A 12,245-nucleotide genomic window follows, 5' to 3' on the forward strand; every position below is an offset into this window, starting at 1 on the left:
TGGATGGGCCACGCAGTGGAGGAGGAACGGGCTGGATGGTGGCACTCGAAGAGTTGCAGTCAGTGGCTCCATGTCCAAATAGAGACCAGAGGCAAGCACTGCTCCGCAGGGATCAGTACTGAAGCAGGTGCTGTTGAACATCTTTGTGGGCACCATGGAGAGGGGGATGGAGCACCACCAGGAAGGTTGCTGGTGACACCCAGCTGTGTGGTGAGGTCAACATGCTGGAGGAAGGGAGACCATCCCGAGGGAGCTTGACAGGCTTGAGAGGCGGGCCCGTGCCAACCTCATGAAGTTCAACAAGGCCAAGTGCAGGGTCCTGCACTGGTCTGGGGCAATCCCAAGCACAAATAAAAGCTGGATGGAGAATGCATTGAGAACAGCCCTGAGGAGATGGGGTGATGGTGGGCAGGAAGCTCTACATGAGCCAGCAATGAGCCCTTGCAGCCCAGAAAGCCATGTCCTGAGCTGCATCAAAAGAAGCATGGGCAGCAGGTCAAGGGAGGTGATTCTCCCCCTCTACTCCACTCTCATGTGACCCCACCTGCAGTACTGTGTCCAGTTCTGGAGCCCTCAGCAAAAGGACATGGAGCTCTTGGAGCAAGTCCAGAGGAGGACCACAAAGATGATCAAAGGGCTGGAGCACCTCTGCTATGAGGACAGGCTGAGAGATTTGGGGATTTTTAGCCCAGAGAAGAGAAGGCTCTGGGGACCCCTTATAGTGGCCCTTCCAGTACCTGAAGGGGCTACAGGAAAGCTGGGGAGGGGCCTTTTACAAGGGCGTGTAGTGATAGAATAAAGGGTAATTGTTTTAAACTGGGAGAGAGTAGATTTAGGTTAGACATTAGGAATAAATTATTGACTGTGAGGGTGGTGAGACACTTGAACAGGCTGCTCAGAGAAACTGCAGAAGCCCCCTCCCTGGAAATGTTCAAGGCCAGCTTGAATGGGGCTTGGAGCAACCTGGTCTGTGATAAGTGTCCCTGCCCATGCAGGGGGGCTGGAACTAGATGCTCTTTAAGGTCCTTTCCAAGCCAAACCATTCTGTGATTCCATGATCCCCACTGAACTCATTGTCCCCCTGCTGCCCTCCATGGCTTCATAACATCTGCTTGCTTTGAGGTTTTCCTTGTCTCTCAGCTTTCTAGGAAACCTGTTGTCTCTGCATCCTGCCACCCAAATACCAATTGCTTCTACACGAAGGCTTAAACAATTTCCTGGGGGTCTAGGATTGTATTTGTCTGTAATTAATACAGGTGAAGAAGCAGCAAGCTGCAGGATAGTACTGAGGGGAACGACTTCTCCTTTGCCAAGCCCCGGCTGCTGGGCACGATGCCTGGGTTTCCATCAGAGCCCATCCTTGTCTTGCAAGGTGGCTTGTGGGCCAGACCTTCCATGTGGTCTTCTGGCTGGCCTGTATTTGACATGTCCTCCTTGCTGGCTGGCTGCTGAGAGGAATTGCTTCCTAGCTGTCTGAGAAGGAAAAGAGTGGGGGAGGACCAAGCTGGGCACTCTCTTGCCCTCTTCCCCCACTAGAGCCTCTTATAGCTGTAGGGAGGACATCTTGTTGCCACTTCTGCTGATGTAACAGTGAATCAGACCCCCTGCTTCTCATGTGCCTGACAAAGCTGGTGGTGGAGGCAGGGAAGCCAGCTCTGGGCTGGGCAAGACAAGTGATGGTTTGTCTTCCCATTTGCCTTCGGTGCCGCCGGTGATGGCAAAGAAATGCTGCCTCCTGTCCCCCTCCTTGTGCTGCTGCTCCACCTCCTGTGCCAGTTCCTTCCCCTTCCTCCTTGAGGCCAGCACCAGCCTCTTGCAGCCAGACGGGCACAGAGCTATAATTGTCAAGAGACAGATAAAAGCCAAGAGATAGGCGTATATACATTTTTGCAGGAGAGATAATTAGGACTAGAACCTCTGCGAGGAAAAAGATCTTTCCATCATCATTACTTTATCTCCAGACAGCTACTCTAATCTCTCCAGGGACACGGCGCTTTCAAGCATCGTGTTCTTGCCGTGGCTTTTTTAATGCTCTAATCCCTGTGTAGTTCACCCACTTTTGCTACTAAGCAGCAAGTCGGGGTGAGCTGGAGAGAGTGTGTGTGTGAGGGGAGCAGGCACACGCACGTCTGATTCTGGGTTCAATCAAACGGGCTTTGGTTTTGATCAATGTGTCCCCAGGGAGTGTTTCCCTTGGGAAATGCTGGGACTGGTTGTGAGGATTATTCATCAGCCACTCCTAGGTGAAAAGCTAAGGCAAAATGGACGAAGCCAAAACTGCAGAGGGCCCAAAGAGAGGAAAGCCGTGGGGGGGAGTTTTGATTCTGGTGGCTGCAAGGTGGAGGTGCATTCTGAGGAAGGAGAGCATCCCACTGGCCTGTTCCCACCTGCTGTGGCTTAGCAAAACATGGGCAGTTGGTTTCTGGACCCTCAAACTCAGGGGCTCCATGAGTTGCCTCTCTACAATGCCTCTCTACACTCTGCCCTGTTGGGCCACCACAGGTGACGCATCCCTTAGCTGCTAGAGCAGAAGGCAGTTAGACAGCTGGCTTCACATCCTCTTGTCTGTAGTTTCCATACAGAGAGAACAGGTGCCCATCCACGGGTGAATGCAAGCCTGGAGCACCTGATTGACACCTCTGGATCTGTAAGGAACTATTATCATTGCTTTGCTCTGGCAGTTCCTTTCTTCTTCACCATTGATCACAAGTGGAAACTCTTTCAGCCCTTCTTGGCAGCCGTGATGAAATGCATGAAAACAAAGAAGTGCTGTTTGCCACACGACATCAGAGTGTATTGTGCTCCTTCGCTGAGAAACAAATGGAACCACCAACTGCAAGGTGTATGTATATATAATATATATATTGCCCTGCTCTTGTTTTTTGCCATCTCCTTCTGATAGGAGACTGGATGGCAGGCTGGACTCTTCATCAGGCACAGGGCACTCACAGACTGTCTTTTCTTGGCTGCTTCTGGCCACATTTTGGGACTTGCCCATCATCCCTGCAGACACAAGCCCTGCTGTGCCCTCTCCTCTCTGTGATGAAGGTGAAGCTAAAGGCCTGTTGCCTGCAGCCCAGGAGCTGGGTGCCGCTGCTCCACATCACCTTGGGCAGCACCAAAGGACCTGGGCAGGGGACTTGGGACATGCCAAGGTCTACCCTGTAGCTGCCCTGAGGTGGCTAAAATAGTTGCAACTCTCCAGAGGCTGGAGGAGTGCTCAGGATATCCAGAGGGGATGCTGAAGCCAGATTTCACTGGGATCAGCCCCACCACATAGCCTTGAGCTTCCAGAAGGTGATGCTGGTATGCAGGAATATGTGACTGCTGAAAGCAAATCAGCTCCCTACTCTGAAGGAGAGAGCACCCAAGCTGCATCCCTTGATCTGGGCAAGGCAGTGTCCCACATGTGCCCTTAGCTGCTGCCTCCAGTAATGTCTGCTGCTGCAGCTCTAGAAGCCATTCCTGTGCCAGATGCTCTGGAATCACAGCACATTCCCTGTGCGAGTCTTAATGAGCCTTCCTGGCTCTGGGAGGCAGCAGAGGAGGCTCCCGGCAGGACAGAGAGGCGTGGGGAGGCAATTAAGGCAGCCCCCCATTGCTAGGGCAGCACGTGTGATGGGGGCTTCGGAAGTGTCGCCTCCTGGGGTTGAAGCACAGGCTGGCGTGACCTGGTTTGAGGGGACTGCAAGGTTGAAATGCTGCAGGGAGCTGTGACCCTGGAGCCCAAAGCTGGTGGTGTGAGTGTCAGAGAGCACAGAAGCTTCCCAAAACCCACGCTGAGGCAGAGGTCCCAGGACTGCCCATGTCCCCAGAGCCTACACTGCTGGAAAGCCAGGCAAGAGCTGGAGTGCTTGGGGAATTGCAGCATTTTCTTCTCAAACCTGACAAATGAGAGCTGTCAGGCCTTTAGGTTCCCCATTGCCGTGTTTGACTTGGTCTTCTTGTTCACACCCTCCTTTTTGACAGGGGCTCTTTGAGTCAGGCTAAGCCCTCAGCCCAAGGGAAGCCCTGCAGCAGCGAGTCCCGCAGATTAGAAAAGGCGACAGCAGACCCCTTCCTCCCCTCCAAGCGTGTTCACACCCTCTTGGGGGGATTGAGGAGATCCATCTGCTTCCCCTGCCATCTACTTTTGCACCAGCCCCTGCTCAATTGCTGTAGCTTCTGGCTCGGCTCTGCTCTGCCCACCTCTTGGGTTGCCCTCAGCTCATCCCCTCTTTTATCCCCCTCCCATCTTATTTACCCAGACACAGCACAGCATCCCAGCTGAGTGCACCTACCTCAATTGCAAAACCTGTGCAGCCTTGTGAAAAGTTTCCTTCTCTGAGCCCCCACCTCCCCCAAGGGTGATGATGTTGTTCCTCATCTCTTCTATTCACAACGCGCTGTTTTCCAGCCAGCTGCCCTTAGAGAGAGACACAGGTCTTCTCCTGAGTGCTGCTGGTTAATTTAGAAGCATGCAGTGTGTGTAAGTCATGGTAATTGCTCCTTCCAGCCAGCAACACCATTGATTTGTTGTCTCCTCCTCCTCTCAAGCCCTGTTGCAGATTTGCAGCTCTTGCAAGGCTCGGCTTACGAAAAATGAATGGTCCCTTCTTGCTCTTCTCCTCCCCAGATTGGTGAGAAGCAGCTGCCGCTTCCCGCAAAGAGCCAGGGCAGGATGGAAATCAAATATTTATTCCTGGTTATCACTTTCTGTCTCCCCACCAGTTTCTAATCTCTTTATAATGCCTTTTGCTTCCTGAAGAGCCTTATACAGAAGCATTTGCCATGCACTTTTAAAAAGTCTGGATAAAATATATCAAGTTTTCCTGCAGTCTCTGCCCACCCCCCAGGTCTGACCAACTGGTTGTCACCCTCTTGGGGGAGAGGAGGACACCCTGCAGTAGTGGTGCCACTGGGCTCCCCCCATTTCTCCTGTCCCAGCAGTGGTAGAGCCACGTGTACCAGGGACATGGCTGGGGTTGGGATTGTGCCAGCATCATCCTGGGGAGAGGTGGAGGGCAGCACTGGACTCCCTGCCTCAGCATCTCCTGGTGTCCCTATGTTTCTGCTTTTCCAAGGGGAGTTCACACAGATTTTGGCATGGGCTGGGTTTCTGTGCTCTGGAAGCACAGGTTTTATGCCAGTATCCCACACCTGTGGCCAGGATGGATGTTTCCATCCTTATTCATCCTTCAGCATATCTTCTCCCTTGGCTGGCAGCCTCATAAATCTCCTTGCAGGACTCCTGCAGTTTTAATAGGAGGGTCTTCCAGACCAGTCCCCCTTTCTTTATTTAACCTCCTCCTAAATTTGGGATCCCAGGAATTGTTTGGGAAATTTCCTCCTCCAAAAGGTGCCATCCTTCCTAACTTCTGCTGTTATTTGCATGCACAGAGGTCACCTTCTGAGCCCTCTTCTGTTAGTGAAGGTGAGCCTCCAGTTCAGCAAAGCTCTTGAGCTTATGCTCCAACTCAAGTACGTACTCAGAGGTTGTTGGGTTTTTTTCTTCAAAAAAGACCTCCTTAGCCTTCAGGAGATGTGCTGAAGAGCTGAAGGTGAGAGCCCCAGAGCTTGTTTTATGGCACTAAATACCCTCCAGAAAGAGCAGCAGGAGCCTTGGAGATGGTTCTGGCTCAGCAAGGAGACCCCACAAGCAGACGAGCAATGACAGGGTCCTGGGGGAAAACTGAGCCCTCTGGCTTTGTGGACTGTTTTCGCCAAATATCGCTGGGGTTTTGCCTTTCCTAGGAGGGACAGGACCCACTGAAGGGCATAGCATCATACAGACCTGGCCACAGGTTGCTCTAGAATAGGTGTCTCCAAGAGCTGTTTTGAGAGCTAACCAGCTCTTGCCTAGCAAGTTCAGGAACTTATTACTAGTACTTAATTACATTTATACCCCACGTGAGCTCCTCACCATCACAGTCTGACCCAGAGGCCATGATTTCCTGTGGACTTCTGCTTCCCTGTTGTTAGGAAGGGGGTTCCTCCTCCACAGAGAGGAACTTCTCCCAACCCCAAAGCAGCAGCCTGTACCTCATGCTGCTCCACAGTGGGGTAGACAAGAGATGCCCACACACCTTCTCCCCCAGGGCAGTGATGCCTAGATGCTTGCAATGGTATTTCTGTAAGGCCATCTCCCTCCAGGGAGCGCCCTGGGGAAAGACACCTCAGCCTTGTGCTGGCCAGTTCCCTCTGTCCCCACAGTGACCTTGCACCCCACGGGAGGCTCAAACAGAAAACGTCACGTTTATTGTCCACAATCAGCTTTACAAAAGAAACATCCCAACACAGGCGCGCGTCAGGGGCCCCTTCCACAAATGTGCACTCGGGAAAGCGCGTGAGCAAGCAGGGAAAAGGGGCAGCTTGGCGGGGCACACAAAGGTCACAGTGTTTCCCACTTGGCACAAGGGCTGTGTCCTGTCCTCCTGCTGTGTCCCCCCTGGCAGGCTGAGCCACTCCACCGCCACAGGGGACCCCACAGGGTGGCAATGCTGGGCAACAGGGCTGTCCCCTCTGCCCACTTCGCCTCCCCCAGGCTGGGGGGCAGTCATTGCCAAAAGCACAAATAGGGACTTGGGGTAGCGGGGAGCACTGGAAGCTGGACACTGCATTGAGCAACCATGAGACCCCTGAAATACCCCCCCCACCCCCCAGACACACACACACAAACACACACACACACACTCACGTATTCCTCCCTCAGTGACCACAGAGCGTGGCAACAGCATGTTCTCAGGCACTCCAGGGGGAAAATACAGACCACCCCATAACCCCTGCCTAGTTCCAAGGCTGGTGGCAGCCCCATCCCTGGCTGGGAGCTGCTCAAAGCAGGGAACCCAGGTGGAAGTGAGGGCAGTATCCCCATCCAGTGCCCAAGAGGCCAGATTAGGGATGCCAGGGCTCCTCTGGTCACCACCATCTGCTGTCTCATTTTTTTTGCCTTGTTTTTGTTCCCTTTGCTGGCAGTGCTGTGCTCCCTCCTCAGCGTGGGCTGGAGGGAGATGCTTTGCCCCTTTCATCCTGGTCACTGACTGATGACCCTGGCTGAGGGAGTCCTGTCTTACTTCCCTCTGCCTTGAAAACCTGACATGCTTCGGGCAGCCCTGCCCAAACAGAGAGTGGAGGCAGGGGAGGGGGGCAGGCAGGGAGCAGCGCTCCACCAACCCTCCCCCATCCTTCCTGGTAGGGGAAAACGGCAGCAGGAGAAGAGGGGATGGGGCCAGTGGGGAAGGTCCATCTCCTGGTCAAGCCTTTGGGCTCATTTGGAGTACAGGCTCACTAAACCAGAGAGCAGGATGTGAGAAATAAATAAGGAAAGGGATGTGCTCGGGGGGTGCCCACACTCTGGCATCCCACCCAGGCCAGACCATGTCTGGGGGGGATGGAGTCTCCTTCCTGCTCCCTGTTGGGGCCAACAAGGCAAGGACCCTCTCCATACCAGAGACACCAACAGGCATAGTGAGGTCCTCCCAAAACAGAAGAAGGGTAAAATGAGACCCAGGGGCAGACGTGCTGGGGATGGGGACAGGCCACACTGCTGGGGTGGGGGCAAGAGGGAGGCTGCCAGGCCTCCCCTTCCCTCCCAGAACACCAGCACTGGGGGACTGAGCATCACCCCAGTGCGGCAGCGAGGCTCCCTGGTCTGGGAGGGGAGTGAGGGGCTCCCTGCTTCGGGGCTGCTGCTGGGCTCCTTGGCACTGGGGAGGGGGCGGGGGCCACTCACGCCTTCCTCCCTTCCTCGCAGGCAGTGAAGCCCCCCTTGCTGGCACCCCCGAAGACTTCCACTGCCTGGTCATCCCATTGGATCACGTTGCCTTGGAGGTGGGAGGTGCAGTTGGCCAAGCTCAGGATCTCCACTGGTGCCAGCATGTGGTCCCACACGCTGAACTGTGCCAGCTCCCCCACGAAGGCCTGTGTGGCGTCAAAGCGGCCGCCCAGCGTGTCCTGGGAAGGAAGGGAAGAGATGATGGGACAGAGATGGGGACAGCGGAAGGAACAGGCACCCAGTGGGCAAAAAGGGCAAGGGGGAGAGGGAGAAGCAGAATGAGATGCCCGATAGCAAAGATGGGATGGACACATGGAGGAGATGGAAGAAGACAAGGTGGGGAGTGAATGAAAGACAGAGGGATGGGGAGAGGAAAAAGAAGACTATGACTGCATGTGGCCCACCGGGAGGTTGGAGCAGGCAGGAGAGCCCCCCACCCAAGCTGCCAACACATCATGCTGAGCGCTCCTGCCCCTGCCCTCGCCCCATTTGGGTGCTGTTCTCCTGGCTGGCTTCTTGCCAGAGTGATGCAGACCAGCAGCCCTCAGCTGCAGGCCAACACCTACCTGCTCCTGGCCCAGGATGATGATGCCCTGGGGCTTGATGGCATGCCAGGAGGCCAGGTTCTCCCCAGCGCCCCGCTGCTCGCCGTCCTGGTACGCCGACCACTTGCCATCCCGGGTGGTCCATGCCACACAGACGTGGTGCCAGGCCTTGTCCTTCAGGCTCAGTGGCAGCTGGGCAACCTTTGCATGAAGAGTAAGAGCCTGGTGCTTTGTGGGACTGCTGAAGGACCCCAGCAATGCCCCAGCCCCTTGCAGAACAAGAAGTTCACCCCCATAGCAGTGGCTTTGCCAGTTCTATGGACATCTGGATGTGCTGCTTCTCCCTCTCAAAACCCTCCCCAGTGAGCCATCCTCCACATTATCCTCATCCTCCTGCCTCTCCCCCCTGGTCCCTTCCCCCCTACTCCCCCACATGGGTTCCCCCAGGAGCCTAATTTCCCAGGGGGACTGCAGTAGGCGAGATGTGGGCAGGGGGTTTCACCTCATCAAACCTGTGGCAGGGCTGACCTTATCATTGATGAGCAGCTCCAGGGGGTTGGTTCCCCACTCCAGGAGCACGATCTCATTAGCTTGGCTTGGGACAGAGTAGGAGAAAGGGGTGCCAAGTCCTGTGGTGGCCTTGGACTTCAGCCACATGCAGATGGTGAAGGCATAGAGCTCCGGCAGGCTCTTCTTCATGCGGGCATACATGTAGTTGTTCTGCACTGGGATGGTCACCTTGAAGGCATCGGGAGGGCTGTAGCCTGGTGGTCCTGTGTGCCAAGGATGGGGAGGAAAAAGAAGGGTCAGCACCCATCGTTAAGGTGAGGGTGGCTTGTCTGAGGACCCCCTGTGTGCCACCACCATCCCCATCGGGCAGGACTCACCATGCTCCAGCTCCATCACCCGGTTCTGGAGGGAGTTCAGCTCCTTCTCAATGTTGTGCTGCTGCTGGCTGTGGTCTGTGCTGGCAGCCTGGCGCTCCTTCTGCAGGGTCAGGATCTTGGAGAGGAGCTGCTCCTCCAGCTGCTCCATCTTGGTGTGGAGAGCATCGCGGGCGAGTGCCGGGGCAGTGGGCACCGAGCCATTGGTGCGGGCTGGCAGCTCCTGCTGCACTCAGTGACAGAAGCAATGGAGGAAGAACGGAGGGAGGAAAGGGAAAATTCAGCATGGTGTCAGCATAGGAGGTTAAATAAGGACATGCCCAGTCTGCACCACCATGGGAAGCAATGGGATCACAACAACACACCCACAGCAGGGTCTTCTCCAAGAGCCTCCAGTTGACTTTGTACCTCCCATGTCAGAGCCCCCATTGAGTTCATTACTGTGAAACGAAGCTTGGCTGCTCTTAATGACTTTCTCCTGCTTCAGAGACAGGGTGGGACACACAGGTGGTCAGATCATCACAGGCAGCCTCTCACAAGTAGAGGATAACATGGGAAGGAGCTTGGAGCTCCCCTTCCCCACTCATGTGAGGCTGCTTCACCACAGCCAGCACATCAATATCACAAAATGGGGCTGTAATCCTCTTAGCTCAGCTCAGTCAGCACGCAGGGGTGCCTGCACACGTGCCAGGTTGGTCAGGTAGCTCTCTGTAAGCATCAGGAAGCCTCTCCTGGGCCATCGGGATGCCACAGAGAAGTGAGGCTAGTGGTAGGTTCTCTGGTCCTCAAGACATGACCCATCACTTGAAGATATCAAGCACATCTTGTCCCATCAGGGTTACAACCCAGACCAAAATTCTTCCCTTGTCTGATCCAAAACCTGGTGCCTGGTTAGGATACTCCCAATCACTACTACACCCTGTGAAGATCCCAGATCCCACCTCATTTGAAGACGCCATCCTGGCTAGAAGAAAGCCAGGCTGGAAGGGAGAAGGTGGCCCTTTGCCATGCTCCTGAGGTTACTCCGTAACTGCTCTCTTACCTTCCCCACATCCTTGGGGTGTTAGGCTCTCTGTCATAGGTTTGGAAAGATGGTGACCACCTTTTCCAACTTGCCAGACATTCCTGAAGGTGCCGGAGCTGCTGTGGTGGTCCCTGCTTTACCCTCTGCCAGACCTTTGGCCAAAGCAGGGGCTACAACAGCAGCTCCAGCACCAAGAGGGGACTGCATGTCTGCTTTAACCCTGGACATTTGCATGGCTTGTGCTGGTGGGACAAGGGGTAATGCTTGATCCTGCTGATCTGGATAGCCCCCCTTGGCCTTGGAACTGGCCTGGAGGAGGTCACCACACTCATGTGTGGTAGTGGCTTCCAGCTTTTTCTTCTTCCCTACATCCCATTTTTCCAGGATGGACAGGACCTGATGACTATGCACACAAAGATGAAGAGGGGGGATGCCCGCTGATGTAACCTTGGATCTTTGCTATCCATCACAAAGAACAGAGGGGAGGGGAGGGCCAGAGGAAAGCCAGGTTTGACTGGGCAGGATGCAACTTTGGAGGATGGGAACAGCAGGGAGAGTGTAGCAGGGAAAGGGAGAGTGAGAAGATAATGTTGGCATGAGCACAAACGGCCCCCACTGGGCAGGAACACACTCAGGCTGCAAATAAGAGGGAGGCTGTGACGCTCCGGCATCCGGAAAAGCTTCCAACAGGATCTGCTGGGATAAACCCACAGGTTTCGTGAGGAAAAACAATGTGGAGATTCAAAACCCAGCAAGAAAAGGGAGGTTGTGCAGGGGACACCTGCCAGCCCTAACCAAACGCCAGCTCTCTCTGCCAGCTTGCTTCGACAGCACAGGGAATGCTCTCAAAGACAGCGAAAACTTCTCTGTGAAGGGAAAAGCACCCCTGGCAAAGTTCACCTGACCTTTGGTCTCTGTAAAACAGGAAGGGATTAGCTGATGAGGAGGGGGCTTTAGTCAGTTCTTTTGGGAAGGGGTCTTGGGGACCCATCAGTGCAGCTGGCTGAGAAGCAGGGAAGGGATGGGTAGTTGGAAGGAAAGGCCAGTGGAAAGGATAATTCCCACCCCGGGGCTGCCCGCGCTCATATCCAAGCGGAGCTGGCAGTGTTGGCAGGGGCAGTGCAGGTGGGATGGGGTTGCCTTCGCCTCTGTGTCTGCATCCCGTGGGCTCCGAGAGCTTTTCTCATCCCTTTGGGCTGGGGGCTGCAGCGGAGGCTGGCGCTCCCGTCTGCCGCGCGCTTTGATTGCTCGAGCTGCAGGTTTGGAGCCTACGTCCCTGCTTTCATGCACGGCTCCATCTGTTAATGACAAAAAAAGAAAAGGCTGGGAGCTTTTGTCACTCTTACTAGCCCCCAGTAGCCTGCCCTACATTATTCAGTAGTGACTGAGTGCTTTTTTTTCCCCCTCCCTTCCTCCTGCTTTTCTCCCTGCTGCTATTTTCTTCCTTTTCTAACTTTTCTTCCTATGGCTTTTTAATTTCTCTGGCTTTGGAGCATCTCCTCTTGATGCTCCCCTCCACACACACACACACTGTCTCTCCTCTTTTGCTCAATTCCTTCCCTTCTCCTAAATTTTTCCGGCTCCATCCCTCTCCCCAGCTCTTTCTGGCTCCTCCAGCCCAGCAGCCAGGGCACCAGCAGCCAGACCCACAGGACTGGCCAAACCGCCACTGGACCCATGTTCCTCATGGCAAGAGATGCAGCCACTACCCTCATCCAGCAGAGTTTGGGAGCCACCCCATCATCCCAGGAGCATCCCAACAGACACCATCTCCATCGCTGCTGCCAGACTATGGCTGGACAGGAGACTGGACCTCCTCATCCCACCTCCTCGCAGCCAGGATGTGCTGGGTGATGCTTCCTGGTACTGAGCTGAGCCGCATCCCCTGACCATCCTCCACGTCTCCGAGCTGTCACTCGAGCATCCTTCTCCCAAATCAAATCATTGGCACAATTATTAATGCTAGCAGTGCAGCTGTTATCTGCCAGTGACCTTTGGGGAGGGGAGAGGGGGGGAAGCGCCTTCTCCCCGGCTGTTCA

The 12,245-nt window shown here is 54.9% G+C and overlaps 1 protein-coding gene across 1 annotated transcript in view; it reads right to left on the reverse strand.

Annotated features, from left to right (window-relative positions):
* Positions 1 to 7,707: 7,707 nt before the first annotated feature.
* LOC104396406 (neuronal pentraxin receptor-like) overlaps positions 7,708 to 12,245 on the reverse strand; it is a 34,820-nt gene continuing 30,282 nt past the window's right edge. Inside the window, exons 7-10 of the mRNA XM_010006281.1 lie at positions 9,177 to 9,408; positions 8,827 to 9,062; positions 8,320 to 8,499; positions 7,708 to 7,932 (exon numbers count right to left, since the gene is read on the reverse strand). Coding sequence (XP_010004583.1) covers positions 7,708 to 7,932; positions 8,320 to 8,499; positions 8,827 to 9,062; positions 9,177 to 9,408 — 873 coding nt within the window. The remainder of the gene's footprint in view (positions 7,933 to 8,319; positions 8,500 to 8,826; positions 9,063 to 9,176; positions 9,409 to 12,245) is intronic.

This window comes from Chaetura pelagica, unplaced genomic scaffold (genome assembly GCF_000747805.2).
Source record: "Chaetura pelagica isolate M959 unplaced genomic scaffold, ChaPel_1.0 scaffold530, whole genome shotgun sequence".
Lineage (NCBI taxonomy): Eukaryota > Metazoa > Chordata > Aves > Apodiformes > Apodidae > Chaetura > Chaetura pelagica.